General features: G+C 34.0%; 1 protein-coding gene across 30 annotated transcripts in view; it reads left to right on the top strand.

Annotated features, from left to right (window-relative positions):
• The window catches only part of Adgrl3 (adhesion G protein-coupled receptor L3), an 878,168-nt gene that overhangs the window by 592,373 nt on the left and 268,664 nt on the right, over window positions 1-17,131 (top strand). For all 30 annotated transcript variants that reach the window (XM_087187879.1, XM_004849675.4, XM_021262304.2 and 27 more), the window contains one exon: window positions 15,830-15,910. In XM_087187879.1, the coding sequence (XP_087044005.1) occupies window positions 15,830-15,910 (81 nt within the window). The remainder of the gene's footprint in view (window positions 1-15,829; window positions 15,911-17,131) is intronic.

Consider the following 17,131-nt stretch of genomic DNA (forward strand, 5'->3'; position numbering starts at 1 on the left):
CTGGGTTCAATTCTGCAACAATGATTGACAAACAAACAAACAGAAAACCAAAATGGAGATATAATAGGAGCCGAAGTGGTTCATTAAATCTTACATTAAATTGTAATAATGAACCAGGCATGGTGGTGCACGTTTGTAATACCAGCAACACTGTGGAGGGTGAGATGAGTTCCAGACTAGCCTGGGGTACATAGTGAGTTCAAAGCCAGCCTGAACTACATAGCGAGACCCTGTCTTGAAAAACAAACAGACAAAAAATTAATTGTAATAGTGAAATAAGTTAGACTACTAAAATCATACAAATACAAATCTTAAAAATCAGTGAAACATTGTACTATAACTTTATGAATATCTTCAGTTCTATATTTTTACTTTTATAGATAGCTATAATATAAATGTCTAATACCTGCAAATCATGTTAATATGGCTTATTCTTTGAGTGTGAAGCTAAATTCTAACTTTTTCAAATTCCTTTAAGACTACAAACATAAAAGTAGGAAAAATCTTCCAGAAATGAAAAATCTGCACAAAGCATTCAGATTTTCTTCAGCTAAATAGCATTTTAGCACACAGAGGGGAGTTGTCAAAATTCCAGTATGGGTAGTTTCATTTTATACAGTGATGTATTTTAAAGTATATTGAAAGAATGAGATGGTGAAATTTCCTGTCAACATCCTGGTAAAATGTCCATATTCTTCTATTTCTCTGTATGCCAACTGGTTTTATGCCTGTATCATGCAATGTCTTTGTGTGGGATTTTCTTTATTCAAGTCTTTGGGGGCAGATATTGATCGCAATCAGCTAACCAGCTGTCTGGTTCTGCTGCACCATCTTTCTCACAAAACTTCTGACAGATCACACGAATTGATGCAAAGGAGAGATTCTGACCAGGTTTTAAGGAAAATAAGCATCTCCCCACCCCTTTTCTTTAAAAGAACATATACAAATCTTTAGGTATATTCTTGTGAGAAGCTTTTTCCTCTGATTCTTCACTATCTTCCTGAACTATTTCATTACACATGTAAAAGAACTTCTTTTCACATGGACTCATAATGGAATGCATTAAAATATTTCATTCTTCTCTGAAATATGTTAAGATACATTTAGTTTACCGTGACTGTAGTATCCAAAGATCGCATTCTAATTCCATCTGCTTTCTCTAAAATCTGGCTTAGGGACTCATGTGCAGAGTGTCTGATGAGCATTATCTGAGAATGACTCATAATGAGCAGTTCTTACATGGAGATCTATATTGCATACTTCTCCACTGGTGATACCTATTGGCTTAAAACCAGGCTGCTAGTTTTATATCTTGAATCCTTCCCTGGGGGCAGAAGTTGGAGAAAAGGGGTTAGCATTGCATTGCTATCTAGCAATGACTTTTGTTGCAGGTGCTTTTGACATGCTTTCCAATTCTACTTTTTTTTTTTAGTGTTATCAGGTATTTTATGATCCATGAGGAAAATAAAATTTAACATGTTACATTTTTCTGCAGAACTTTAAAAACATAAGAATGGCAGGCCTGTTTCATGGCTGTGTGCTTCAGGAAGAAACCTCTTTGCCATGACTCTCTGGTCTATGTCTCCTTCTTGTTTGCTTTTGTGGTTCTGGCAGTAAGTGTTCACTTGCTAGTTCTCCTCTGAATTAATTATGATATCACTGTTCTGTCAGTCTTTCTCATAAACACATCATTTCATTTTTTTTCTTTATGTTATTGAGTATTTTCAATTCCATTAAGTAGAAATGAGCAATAGAAATATACCACATTATCCAAACTTTCCTTAGTTTATGGTAATGATGGAATTTCCACCAATTTTATAATTCTCTTTTTTTAGGAAAATCTGTATTTGATGAGTATTTTGTCTTTCATTTGTTAAAAATTTTCTCAAGAACCCTATGAATGTTTTCTGCTGGGAAAGGCATGCTGAGTTAATCCAGTTGTAAAACTTGTAACATTTCTCAGTTAAATGCTGTTAGTTGCACAATAAATTTGTTTCTACATTTAAAAGAAATTTTCAGTTTTAATATTTCCCTTGTATATTATTTAAATATAGAAATTTAACATTTGTCTTAATTTACTTTTATATAATTCCTGTGTTTTCACATAAATACACTAATTTCTTATAATTCATATTGTTTCTAGGATGATAAAGAATACATATGAACTGTAATTGAAATAATTTAAACTGTTAAGGAGTTTTATATCCATCTTGTCCTATGAGAGGACATAATATGTCCCTTTAGTTTACTCTTCCAACAAAGGTATGTTTCAGAAGTAAAAAGATGTATTGTTTCATCATTCTTAAAATTGGAATGAATGTTAAAATAAATTTAAGGAATCCTAGAATAATTTTAGATAGTTAAGGCACATATATAGATTTGTATTTATAAATATAAACACAGAATGTATTTACATTTTTATACATGTATGCACCTAAAATATATTTGGTGTTAGTATTTTCTATGTAGTAAACCATTATCAGAGAACACAAAAATTGAAATACTATATAAATTGCCACAAGAGAATTGCTTCACTCTGTTTTCTTGGAATTTGATATCTAGGGTGCACATTGAAAAGGGTTAAATAAGTGGTGTGTCTCTCTTTGATGTTAAATTTGGGAGGGGAATCTAATTATAAGTGAAAATATAAAATAATTAAATTCATTAACTATTGCTATGGAAATGGTTCCCTTTCTTTTTCTTCAAATGTACTGTATAACATTATGAATAATGTTCCAAATATCAAGAGAATTAGAATGAATAAGTCAAATGATTTTTGGTTTTTATAGTAATAGTATTCACCTTTGGTTTGTTCATCTACCAGCTTTTCCCGAGTAACCCAAAAAAGACATTACTTCTCAGTTAACATGATTTTATCTTTTTATAGATAATAAACATTAAACACTTACTTTTAGTCACATACACATAATCAGCCCCCTTTAGTAAGTGCATTTCCCAATTAAAATCTGTAATTTTATATCTAATTGGAAGCTCCCAGTGCCAAAAGTTTACCAGTTCAGTTTTAGTGCTTGGTATTAGTCCCCTAGTTGGCTCACATTAAGTATTGTCCAAAAGAATGAATACATAATTGAGAGATTTAATGAATCCTCATTCGTGGTTTCTTTTCTTCCTCTTTTGCTAAAGTGTTGAAATGTTATTGTGTTCAAAATTTATAAGCTCGAGCATTAATAACAAAATAAAAATTACATGAGGTGATTTACAAAATGAACTTACAATTTGAGAATGACTCATACTTGAACAAAAATATATCACCAAGACAGTAAAACAAGGTTCAGTATACAGGCTTATGCAGAATATCTGTTGCATTATTTTTAAAACACCATGAAGTATCTGAATATTAGGTGGAAATGTAAATGATACAAACAGAAAATTTCAGTTAGTACACAATCTTACCTAGATTTTAATATCGAAGGTTACAGTTTTTGAGCAGCAGAAGACCTTAACTAAGATTCCAGGTCAACATAAATTTTTCATTCCCCAATTTTTTTCCTTTATAATTAGATATTTTAAAAACTTAAAAATTTAGTTGTTCTACATTTCTTACTACATATTCTCTTTTGTTCATTTAAATCTTTACTTTGTCTAAACACTAAAAATCTTTATGTTTACTATTCATTTTATTCTCATATTAAGTCTATTAGCTAGATTTTTTTTTTTTTTTTTGGTACTTGGGATCGAACTCAGGTCCTTGTGCTTTCAGGGCAGGTGGTGGAACCACTAAGCTAAATCCCCAGCCTTGCTAGATTATTTTTAACAAGTAGAATTTCTCCAAATCCGTGCTCTTATCATGGGGATTGAACTGAGGGCCTTTGCACTATACTACATCTTTTTAATTTAACCAAATTGTATTATATTGATTGATTGATTGATTGATTGATTGAGACAAGGTCTTGCTAAATCCCTAATGTGCTTAGGGTGGGCGTGAATTTGTACCTTAGCCACCCCGAATGCTGAGATTATAGGCATGTGCCGCCTACTCGGCTCAAATCTTACTTTATACAAAATGTATTCACCTATATTTCAGCATTCTTTGCCTCTTTTGATACCCAGCCCAATTTCTACGTGTTACATAAATAATTTCTATCATAAAATAAAAAGATAAAGAAAATATTAATGCCAAGGAAACCACACAGAAACTGGAGGAGTCAAATGACTAGTAACATACTTACACCTCTTCCCCTACTCAGTCACCTGACGTATCCAGATCTTGGCTAGGCGTGATGCCTTCTCTGTAAATTACATTGGTCTGGCTAGTTGATTTCTCAAGAAACTATTGCATTCTTTTGTTTTTTTTCTTTTGCTTTGTCTAATTAAACATCAACTTATATGTTTTATGCTTATCATTGTGTTGCAATCATCATTATTGATTGCTTATAAAATGTCCTTCCTCTGCTTAAAAGCCTGTCATGTTAAGTTGGTCACTGATAAAATTTAGGTCACAATTGTATGTGTGCCTCTGTGTGTGTGTGTGTATGTGTGTGTGTGTCTCCGGAGATTGAACCCATGGCCTTGCACATGATCTGCAGTCACTCCACTTGAGCTATATCCCTAGCCCAAGTCAGGATGCATTCTGCATACTGTGGTGTAAAACGGAGTTCCATATGCTTCGGAAAAGTGTAAACAGTTGAAAGTCTAGAATTACCTTCTGGAGCAGGCTTTACAAAATGCAGAATATTGCTATATATATATATATATTTAATATGGTAACAATTCAGACAAATGTGTGTGATTGGGTGCGTATGTGTACCTATATTATCCAAGGAGAACCTTACTCCAGAAACATAGACAAGCTACTAGTAAAAGAATTTGTCCTGGTATGAGGAGAGATATCAGGTTTGTTAGATGCTATCATTCTATCCCTTTTGAATATATACCATCTATCTACATGTAATAACTGTTCAAATAGTACATTTATTAATAGGCTTTTTCTGAATTACAACAAATGCCATTTATTGAGTTGTGCATTAATTTTATAGCACTGTTTTAACAAAATAAAATTTGAGGCTTAGATAGTACAAATTTATTATCACAAATTTCTCCACAAAAAAAATTGACAAAGATCTCATTAGGCTAAAAAGCAATGTTTTCTATGAATTCTGGAGAGAATATTTCCTTGTGTTACCATTTTTTAGAATCAGCTGCTACCCCTCTGCTTTTATTCCCTTTGCCTACATCCAAAGCTAGGGGTGACTTCTCTAGTCTTTCTCACATTGCCACACTTGGACTATTCCTGTGCCTCCCATTTCCACTGCTAAGGACTCATGTGATTTGCAAATTTCCCAGTCTTAGTCATATCTGAAAAGTCTTTTCTGCAAGGTTAAGGTAGCATATTCACAGATCTCAAGATTGCAAAATAGGCCACTTTGAAAACGACCATACAGCTAACCAGAATCCATAAAAAATTATCCATAAAAATTAATTAAGAATTAACATTAATTCTTAATTCAGAATTGCTCCAATAAGCATAGAGGCTTAGGTGCAGCCTCTTGTATTTCCTGTTCTGTTTGAACAACTAGAATTGTTGACCTGTCTTCATGCTAACATCATATTTCTGCTTATTGAATTTGCTTCTGTTACCCAAATTCTGGCATTTTTAATCTAGCTTGTCGTAGCTCCCCATCTTGAACACTCATCCTCCTGTGGAAAAGGCCTGAACTTGAACCACTTACATACAACTTGTCTCTTCTTTGTCTTGTATGCAAATATGGACTAACTGCAATGATGATTTAAAAAACAGAATATATCTGAGAATGTGCAATGGAGATGAGTCCATTTTGAGGATCCTTTTTCCAGCTTTTAGAAAGTATGGTGGTTCAAGTAGATCTTTAACCCTAACTCTTTCTAAGGCTTCAATTATATTTTTAAATTTACCTGTCCTTTTGTTAAGCAGAGAATAATAGTTTGCTCATTGCCTGAGAAAGTTAAATGTAGAATCCTAATTGTTCTGTGATCTACTGCTCTTTAGTAATGTACACACTTACATTAGGTACACTGGGAATAGAGAAGTGAAAATTTCTGATGTTGTAGAAGTCATAGCATGTTTTCCTCAGCTTACCCCCAAACTGGATGAACTTCTAAGATGTCAGGCAGTGGGCTAGCAATGAAGTACATGGTCCCTGGATTTTAAACCTGATTACTATACACACTGTTGTGTAATCATTGACAGTGTCTGTAGTCTTATGGAATACTATTTATACTACTTTCTTAAAAATGGGAAACAATTTTTACATGGTGCTTCTTAATATTAGGCTCTTAGAAATAATCATTTTTATGTGTGACCCTCAGCTTTCTAATTTATTCACTTCTATTTATTTTTAAGTATTATAAAATGAAAACTAGAAATTCAGATAAATGGTCTGATGTCTTTATCATTTATTTTTGAGTTTATTCTTGTAATTTTTGGTGCATTAAGTTTTTGAGACTTAATGGAATTTTTTTGAAATGGTACTTCTAAAATTGAACATTTTAGAATTGGATTCTGTGAGGTATGCTAATGATATTTTGATTGGGATTGCATTAAATCTTTACGACAATTTTGAGAGTATGGGCCATTTTCACTATATTGGTTCTTCCTACCCAAGAGCAAGAATGTCTTTCTATTTTCTGATATTCTTTTCAATCTCCTTTTTCAGAGTACTGTAGTTTTCAATGTAAAGATCTTTTACTTCCTTTGTTAGATTGATTCCTAAGTATTTCATTTTTTGATGCTATTATGAAAAATGTGGTTTCTTTAATTTCTTTCTCAGTGAGTTTGCTGCTTGTGTGTAGTAATGCTATTGATTTTTGAGTATTGACCTTGTATCCAGCTACTCAACTGAATTCGATTATTAAATCTAGAAGTCTTTTGCTGCAGATTTGGGGGTCTTCTGTGTAGGGTATCATGTCATCTGCAGATAATGATAATTTTACTTCTTCCTTTCCTATCATAATTCTTTTTATTTCTTTCTCTTGCCTAATTGCTGTGGCTAATATTTCCAGAACTATGTTGAATAGAAGTGGGTAATAGTGGCCATCCTTATCTTGTTCTTTATTTCAGAGTTAAATCTTTCAGATTTTGACTATTTAATATGATGTTGGCTGTTGGTTTTCCAAAAATGGCTTTTATCAGCTTTTATCTAACCTTATTTTTGTCTTTTCTAAGCCTTGTTAGACTACTGATTTAAAGAGAAAAATTTTGAAAGAAGCCAACTCTGTAGACAGCTTCAAACTTTAGTTTTATAATAAAAACAGTTTGAATAATTAGACCTTTACATTTAAAAAAAAAACACTTTGCCACAGCAAAAGAAATCACTGATAGAATGAAGAGACAACACACAGAGTGGAAAAAAAAATTTACCAGCTTTTCCTCAGACAAAGGACTAATATCTAGAATATATAAAGAACTCAAAAAAACAGAACCATCAGATTTAAAGACCCAGTTCAAAAATGGGCATCTGAAATGAATAGACACTCCTCAGATGAAGTAAAAATGGCAAATAAATATATGAAAAAGTGTTCAAAATCATTGGTTAGTCAAGAGATGTGAATCACAACAATGCTGAGATTTGATCTCACTTCAGTCAGAATGGCAATTATCAAGAAATCAACCAGTAAAAATGTGAGCAGGGCTGTGGGGAAAAAAGAACCCTTCTCTACTGTTGGTAGGAGTGTAGACTGGTGCAACCACTGTGGAAATCAGTGTGGAGATTCCTCAAAAAACTAAAATTAGAGATTCCAGCCATTCCCCTTCTTGTGGTTGAAAAAGAAAAGCATTTGTATGGCTTTTATAAAACATATTCTCCTCTGTATTTGTAAGCACCTGAAATTCATCATAAAGTATCCCTTACTCCAATGTAGTTTCAACACCAGGCCCAACATGACACTTTGCCAGATAGAAGACATTCCTGTCTTTCAGATTTGTTGATTTTTTGACAAGTATATATGATTAAAGACCAATATAAAAAATAGATAATAAGAAACAGGAAGATCTTTGGAAATGGGAAAAGGACCAATTGGGAGGGAGGACATAGGGAAGGGAGGAAAAAAAGGAAGAGGAGTAAAAAGCATTAAGATGTGATATGTACATGTACCAACTTCCCATGATGAATGTAATCATTGTGTACTGCAAACATGGACTAATAAAAATAAAAGTTAAAAATAAAATTTCACACTATATTCATTTTTCATAATATATCTTCATTATTTTTATGTCATATGATGTATTTTAAAAGAGCCCTTATATGTTATAATACTCACTCAGATAATTTACAGATGAAATTATATGACATCTCAGATTGGCTTCAGAATACCCTGGGGTGGGGAAGGAAATCTGAGAGGAAGGAGTGACACAATATAGGATCTGAACTGACCAGTGAAGCTGGCTGAAAAGCATTCTTTTTTTTTTTTTGGTACTGGGGATAGAACTCAGGTACTTGCACTTGTGCAGCAGGTGATGAAACCACTGAGCTAAATCCCCGGCCCAAAAACATTCTTTATTTGCTCCTTATTTTTAGTACAGGTGTGATTTTTTTGTTGTTGTTATTTTGAAGTCATCACTGTGCCTTCCCCCACCTGTGGTTCCCTGCCTCCTGTCCCTCTTACTGCAGTGATTTGCAGTCATCCACTCCTTATGTTCCCTCTCCTTCCCATTCCCTGCCACAGTTGCCCACTGGATGACTCCCACCCTTTCCAAAGATCTGCTTCCCTTCACTTCCCATCTCAGCCAGCGGCCACTTTCCCTTTTGCCTCAGACAAAGTATGCATAAAACTTGGCTGCAATTGCATAATCTTGCATCTAGATTGAAACCTATCAGTGTAAGAATAATGTTTCCTTGTTCACAAAGAACCTTTAATACTGGCCACAGAGTAGGAGTGGGCCAAAGAATATTGGCCAAATCTTTCTCTGTCTGCCTCTCTCTCTCTCTCTCTCTCTCTCTCTCTCTCTATCACACACACACACACACACACACACACACACACACACACACATGAACACATTAAGTTACCTTTGCTTCAGATCACATCATTGTTTCCTGTGGTGAGAGGCATAGAGAACTCCACCAGGGAGAAGTTCATCAGTGACCTTTGCACCTCAATCAGTGACTTATATCCTGGATAAATCAAGCATATAGTTGTTTCTGTGAGACCTCAAATTTTTTGAATTCCCTGAAAACATGTGTGATTAATAATATGAAGGGGAGAAGAGAAACCAAAATAAAAAAGATAGGCAACTTTACAAGCCTTTCCTTTAATGATTACTTTTGATTGGTGTTTATGTCTTCACCTGAAAGCTGACTTTATAAAAGTCAGATGTTATAGTTGGAGTGGAATTTGAAGACAGAACAGCAAACTCTTTTGCTAAGCATGCCCAGTTATCCAGCAGCAAAAACAACATACTGACCTGTGATTTTTTTTATCAACAGCAAAGATTACTTTCAACAAGAAATTAAACTTTTTTTTAGAAGGCTTAGCTACTTTTGGAGTGCTTTAAAAACTTAGAAAAATCCCACGTGCAATCTTTGTTTGGCAGTTCATTTTAATTTTTGTATTAGTGCATATTTGCAATACACCGTGATGGTGCTCATCGTGGGCAGTCAGTGCTGCACCTAACACAGCGCAATTCTTCTTTTTATCCCCTGCCCTTCACCCTCCCTCCTCCGCCTCTTGGTCCCCTTGCCTTTCACAAAAGATCGCTGTCCTCATTTCCTGTAACATATCTTTCATTTTGCTGCTTAATTTACTTATATTTTAGGTTTCTTAAATGCAGCTTATTGTAGGTTCTGTTGTTTCCACATAGAGTCATAATTATAGAAGAGCAGAGGAAAATAATTTACTATTATACTAAACTTTGTAGAATCAAAATGATAATATATTAAGAGCACCAGGAGCAAAAATCTGGCATCTATTTTATTTTTTAAAAGAGCAAAATGTTGTATCTCTAAAGTAAAATAAACAAGAACAGCCATTGAAAAGTTTAAAGCAAACAAGCAAACAAAAAAGGCATACGATCTTTCTGGAGGTCCATAACCCATTAAACTTGTTTACGGCACTATATAGGAAAACTGAGTTTAAAGATAATGTCACTGGAGAGACCAATAGGGATTTTATGGTAGTAAAACATATTTTTACTTTATGATGAAAATTACATTTATTTTTCCAATTGTTTATCTTCATATTTTATTTATATTTTTCATGCATTGATCAGTGGTAATATTATTAATGTTTCTATAAATATATTCACAATTAAAAATAAATTAAATAGGAAGGAGGAATCTGCTACCTCAGATTAGTCCTTTAAAATTTAATTATTAAAATAGGATTTGAGGGCTGGTGGTGTAGTCCAGCAGTAGAGCACTTACCTGGTGGTGTAGTTTGATTATAAATGGCCCCCGATGACCATATGCTGAAGGCTTGGTTGCTAGTCTTTGGGGATGTTGGTGGGGAGGGTACTTTCACTTCTGCTCTGCCATGTGGTGAGCAGCCCCCTCCTCCACCCTCGTCCTGCCTTGATGGACTTGCATTTGCACAGATAAATAGCTCTCAATGTTTTTAGCATCTCAACACACCTAAGAGGTCATGCTTCACATAGCTGGAAAATACAGTAATACATGTGCATAGGAGGCTTTGGAGGTGGAAGAGAGGGAGGGCTGGGGGTCTTGTGGAGCCTGGCTGTGAAGCGCCCTCTTTCATCCGTACAGTGTCTGACGTCCCTCTCGACAAGCACCACCCTTGTTTGACTTTTGAAAAAGTTTCCAACTTCACGAGATGTCAGTCTCCTCATTCTAATATGTGGGTTTGGGACTATAACCTATCAAATAGCTTTCTCTCTCCAAATTCTATGGTTCTATAAGTGCATTTCTGTGCTCAGATGTGCAGGTGCAGTATTGACAGTAGAAAGAGAGAAAAGCCTTTTCCTTTGCTGAGCTCTGGTCAAATCCTTTCTATATTTGAACTTTAGTAGAAATTGCACAGGGTTATTCAGTGAAATAGAAATTAAATGAAAGTTGAAAAAGAGATTGAAGATAGAAAAATAATGGCTTTTTCAGAATCCATAATAGCCTTTGGATTTTTGCTACTGCTCTGGGCTCCATTTTTCCAGGCTCTTGGAATTTCTACATCTTTGATATGTCTGACCTTGAATAGTTTACATTTTCATTTCAGAGCACACCCCCATTTTTTCTGTTTCCTAGATCATTCCTTCTACCCTCTCAATGTGAGTGACTGTACAATCCCATGGCCAAGTTTTCTGCTTTATCTTTCTATACCCAGTTGTGGAGATTGTTTCTTTCACAGATTGCAGTCATTTAATTATTTCAAAATCTGATCAATCCTGACTTTACTATTCTACCATCAGGAAAAAAAAAAGCACACAAAATGTGAAGCGTCATAGAACCATTGTTTGTAATAGTCAATAAAAATAAAAATGATTCCAAATATCCATCAATGTTTGAGTGGATAAATAAAATGTGGGATGTCTATATGATGGAATATTATTCAGCAAGAAAAATACTTTAGTGATTCATCCTCCAACATTTATGAGTTTTTGAAAAATTATGCTGAGTGAAAAAAGACAAGACAAAATATGACGTAGAATTCTCTTCATATGCAATATCTAGAAAAGGCAAAGCTATAGAGATAGAAACTATATGAGTGTTTCCCTAGAGCAGTAGTGGCGAAGCTGTGGCACACATGCTACAGCAGACTATTAGTGTAATTGAATGCTCTAAAAGGTTCACCATCACTGGCCTAGAGCATGGATGGATTAGGAAGAAATGGTGAGTGACTGCTAATAGATTTATGCAGAAATGAGGTTTCTTTTTTGCAGTGATAAAAATACTTTAATATTAATTGTGGTAGTGGGTTGGACATGTCTATGAATATACTAAAACTCATTCAATTATGAACTTTAAATGAGTACATTTTATGGTGTATAGATTATATCTTAATATAGATGTGCATATATGGATAGGAATATATCCATGAAAATATATTGTTTTATCTAGAATAAATGGGAATAAAACTAACTCAAGCCTCTCCAATTTGTGTTGCTGCTCTTTTGTGCCAGGAAGGGAAACTTTTCCTCTGCTCTCTAAGCTTAAGGGTCTAGAGGTTTGAGAATTAAACAAAAATTAATTAACAAGGGAAAAGGTACATAATTTTATGATATTTATATGCATGGGAGTTCACAGAAGTGAAAGTTAAAGAATTCGTAACATTCAAGAGTTTATAAACCCTTTTTAAAAACAAAAGAATTTGGGCTTCAAGGAACCATTGTGAGAAATTGACTAGGGAATGGGAGAACTAATGGAAGGTGTCTTGTTATCTCTTGGTATCAGAGCATTGGGAAGAGATACTTCCTCAGTGGGGAAGTCATTCATTGCTTTTGGTCAGTAAGTGGAAGTGGAGGGCAGAGAACCCTTCTGAATCTGTTGAATTACCTCTGCTCAAAATAATCCGAATGCTATAGTGACATACAGAAGCATAGCATATTCTGATCACCTTCATCTTCTAGACTTCTTAGCTATAAACATGAAACTCTGTTTTTTTCTCTATTTTTTATAGAATTGTTTATTTATCTTGATATATTTCAGTTAAAGTGACAGGTGAACAAGCAGCATCAGGAAATTCTGTCCTCAAAATTGCATAATCTTTAAAATCAACCTTTAAAATTCATATTCTGCAACACAAAAGAATTACGTACTAAGAGAAGAATCTTTTTTGGGGGGGCGGTGTACCGGAGATCGAACTCATGACCTTGCGCTTGCAAGGCAGGCAGCAGAACAACTGAGCTAAATCCTTGGCCCCTAAGAGAAGAATCTTAATGTGGAGGCATATTTTATTTAAGAAACAAATACAATGGAAAATAATTAAGATGTTATTTTTAGTGTAGCTACCTATCTCCAAAGAACTAGGAAGGTTGCAGTCAAGAATTAATAATTCCAGCAATAGCTGTCAAAAGTCAATTGAATGGGCCCACCTACCACATTGTGGACCAAAGTAATGAAAATCTCCATGCCTTCTCTCCAAAAAAGTGATTCATTGAGAGTTATCAGAAAAATTTTAAAATTTATTCATAACAGGGAAAGTAGAATACTTTAAAATAAGCCTAATGAAATATCCCATAAATCATATATAGCATACTTCAAAATTAATTTATGACTACTTACTAAAAGATTATTTAAATTGAAATCTGAAGAATATGTATATAGAGAGACTAATTTATAGAGTTAATATAATTCTAATCAAAATCTTGGCTTTTTTCATTAAAACTCAAATTAAGGAGAAAAATGTACTTTTTTGAAAAAAATAAGAGCAGTAGTAGGTACAGCACATCACACATTTGAATATACAAAACAGTGACTACAAGACCACATAAGTCTAATATATGATAGTAGAGAATATGAAGAATAAAAGAGCAAATATATTCTCTATCAAACAGGACTTTGGTAAAATCTTCTGAAACAGGATGTGTTTGCCATGATTTTTACAGAATGAAGTTCTTTTCGAACTGATCACATTTATGCATGTAGATATGTACTTATTTTTCTTGAGGTGTTGAGAATTGAATCTATGGCCTCACACATAATAGGCAAGCACTGTCCACTCAGCTACATTCTACATCACAGTTTTCATTGAAATTTTTTGTTACCATAATGTCTGAAAGAAATGAAAGAAATGTGGGATTTATTTATGGTGTTTATTGTGGTTTATTACAATTGCTAGAGTTTTTGCAATAAAAAGCCCCTTCATGAGAACATGATCTTGTGTAGTCAGAGGTGTTTTGTTCTTCATAATGAAGATTAAATACTTCTAAGTCAGTTCCAATGGCTTTGGCTTTTTCTGTCATGCCTGATCTTGTAGTTTTGTAGCTCTCCTTGGAGAGAAAATTACTTCTGTAATTGTCTGTCCATAGTCCTGATCCTGATGCCTCTTTGCTATGCCCGGTACCCTGATTTCCATGGAACCTAAGGACTCTGTGTTGAGCACCCTTGAAGGCACTTGTTTATCCCTAGAGGAGAAGCAAATTTGACCCTTAACTGGACTGTTCACTTCAACCTGATTATAAGGACAACAGCTCCAAAAGCTGTTGTTCATCATGACTTATTTAAAATTTGTACCTATGTTTTTCAAGGGATTAGTATAATGAGACTTTTTTAAGAAAAATATTTATAAATTAAAACACCAGATTGGAGTAAAAACATTGCTGGCTTTGCTGTTTACTGGTTGCATATGCTTGAGCAAGTTACTTACTCTTCCTCTGCTTTTCTCTTTGGTTTAAAAATATGTGTATACTGTATTAACATTGAACATAATCCCCGTAGTGAAAATGACTGGATAAAAGAAGGTGATTTGTGGCTATTGTTATATATAGTGATAGCTGTGTTCCAGTAGTATACATGAAATCAATATTATTTCATATACCGAGGTTATTTTGAGCCAGTATGAACTGAAAGATGCATTATTTTTATTTATAGGAACCACAGAATTTCAAACCAATTCATATGTAATGATACAGGACATTAAAAATAGAAATATTTTTGCAGCCAAGTGTGTAGCCTAGCCAAACAGGTGGTTTTATAATTAAGGTAATCTAAAGTTTTTAATAAACCATATTAAACATGGACTGCTAAAAGTGCATAATTGGTAGCTTATTCCTTTTATAATAGTGCCTTTAGTATTCCACTGAAACATGGCCAGTAGATGTGCAATATTCTTTGTTACCATTATGAGAGATTTGGTATACCACAGCCTGTCTGCCATCTCTGCTGTTAGCTGGAAAAATACTGGGAGCAACAGCAGCTACTATCAACAGGGAGCCATATTAATTATTTGAAATGTGCCTCATAAGAGGAATCGGCAGAGTTTATTACAAGTCGAATGTTACTTGAAACGGGAAGGTTACCCTAACTGTTATCATAATCTACGTGTCATTAACTTTCCTTGTTTAGGAAAAGAGATTAACAACCCTGTAAATTGCTGTAGTAAATGTGTGAAATATAACTGCATATTCCCATGTAGAAAGAAAGTGGTAGGTTCTTCACTTCTACCCGAATCTTCTTTACATAAAATAACTTTAGAAAATGAATTGACTTTGTAATTATGCTTTCTTGTCTCAAAATCCTAATTGCTTGCTGCATCAACTATGGCCACTCTGAGCATTAGAATTATTTTGAGTGTGTGTGTGTCTAAACTAATTTTTTAAGACAAGGCTTCACTATGAGATGAAAAATAAATTATGAAGAAGTGTGTAGGCAGACGACAGTATTTTACAAGGAAAAGAATGATTCCATTTTTTTTTGCATTGTAGTTCTTATTTCTTTCATCAGATATAAGCAGGTAGGAATATTTTCTATTCAAATAATGAAAGAAAATTCTCAAGGTAAATGTAAGTTAATCAGAGATGTAAAGTGATCTAAATAAATGTGATCCAAAGTGTTTTATGTATCTTAGGTATCAGTCTGCCAACCGTTTATTGATGTTCTTCAAAGAAATAAGTACAGGGATGGGAGTGTTTATAAAAACTGGAGAAGCTGACAGAGCACTTATGTCTATCTAATCTAACAAGATTTTACATTTAATTTTCAGTTTAAAAGTTTCATTCCTTATTAAATTTATTATTTAACCAAAGCTGGGGCGGGGGACTTGATGGGAGCAGCACTGATTTAATTGTGTGTATATATGGGTGATGCATCTTGTGTTTATTTTGGGGCAATTCTGTTTCCACCCTATCATGGCTGTTGATTCATTGTTCAGTGAGATAATACAGCATCACAGAAACTAAAAGAAGTAAAAGTATTTTTTTTCTTAACATTTCTTTTTGTGTCCACAGGACAGGCCCATCATGGACAAGTTTCATACATTTCCCCACCAATTCACCTTGACTCTGAGCTAGAAAGACCCCCTGTGAGAGGTGAGTTTTTCATGATTTGCTAAGAGAAAGTAAAGATGATTATAGATATGTATTTTTTAATTCTTGTCTGTTTAAAAAGCAGGAGGAAAAATAAAGTGTGTGAATGATCTAGTGGCAGAGCAAGTCTTATTTATATACTGAAGTGTGAAGTGCTGATCTGTAACATGTTTGTAAGCCAAAATAAAATGGCTTCAAGAGAGTGAGATCCATAGTTATTCACCTTGAGGCAGACTAGTTCAATACCAACGTAGATTAAGAGATCATCAAAAAAAACATCATTTTTTTTGGCTTGGACTTTCTTTTTCTATCATCCTATTTTTAACATTAACAATATTTTAAACAAAATTATACAGACAGAACTTTCCCCTGAAATTTGGTTTTTAATTATTATTTCTACATTTTAAGATGTAATGTAATCATTTGGTTTTAAAAACATAGAAAGAAGGGCATAGGGCAAATGCCTGTAATCCCAGCACTCTTGCAGGCTGAGGGAGGAGGACTGCAGGTTACAGCCTGAGCAACCTGGGACTTAACAAAACAATGTCTCAAAATTAAAAGAGAAGTAGGACTGGGGATGTAGCTCAGTGCCAATGCCCTTGGTTCAGTCCTCAGTGCCAAAATAATAATAATAATAATAACTAAATAAAATTACATATTTAAATTGTTATGGCCTGTTTCAATTAAAGAATTTTTTTAAATGTCATACAAAATAAAAATTGAGAGATAACCTTTATTAACTCAAAATCAAAACACAGAATTAATTTTTCTGGTTTTAAAGAAATATTTATCTATGATTTTCAAAATGTTTCATACTATTCCAAATTGATATGATATAGATTATGATATAGATATTAGCTTCAAATTTTATAAGCATCAGTTGACCAAAGGTTAATTTGGAAGTTTTAACTAATGCAGCCTATTTTCTTATACTTTCAAGGGTGTCAATCAGTTGGTGAAAGTCACTAGGTCTGACTTGTGAGAATGTGTCTCTTACCCATCTAGTCTGTCTCAATCAGTGCCCCCAGGGTCTATATTGTGGCCAGCTCCTCAGATAAGCCTTCCTTAATTTTCCTGGGGACAGGCTTTGTGTGTGCCTCTGCTCTCCAAATGCCTTCTGCTTCCCTAAGTGATTACATCTAAGACATTGCAGGTTATTCTGCAGCATGTCTGTTTCTCTCTCTTATCTGAATGCTGTTTGAGGGCAGAGAGTATCATAATTAT

Source organism: Heterocephalus glaber, unplaced genomic scaffold (genome assembly GCF_053883595.1).
Source record: "Heterocephalus glaber isolate CG9 unplaced genomic scaffold, H.glaber_assembly_v1.0 deba00001509, whole genome shotgun sequence".
Classification (NCBI taxonomy): domain Eukaryota; kingdom Metazoa; phylum Chordata; class Mammalia; order Rodentia; family Bathyergidae; genus Heterocephalus; species Heterocephalus glaber.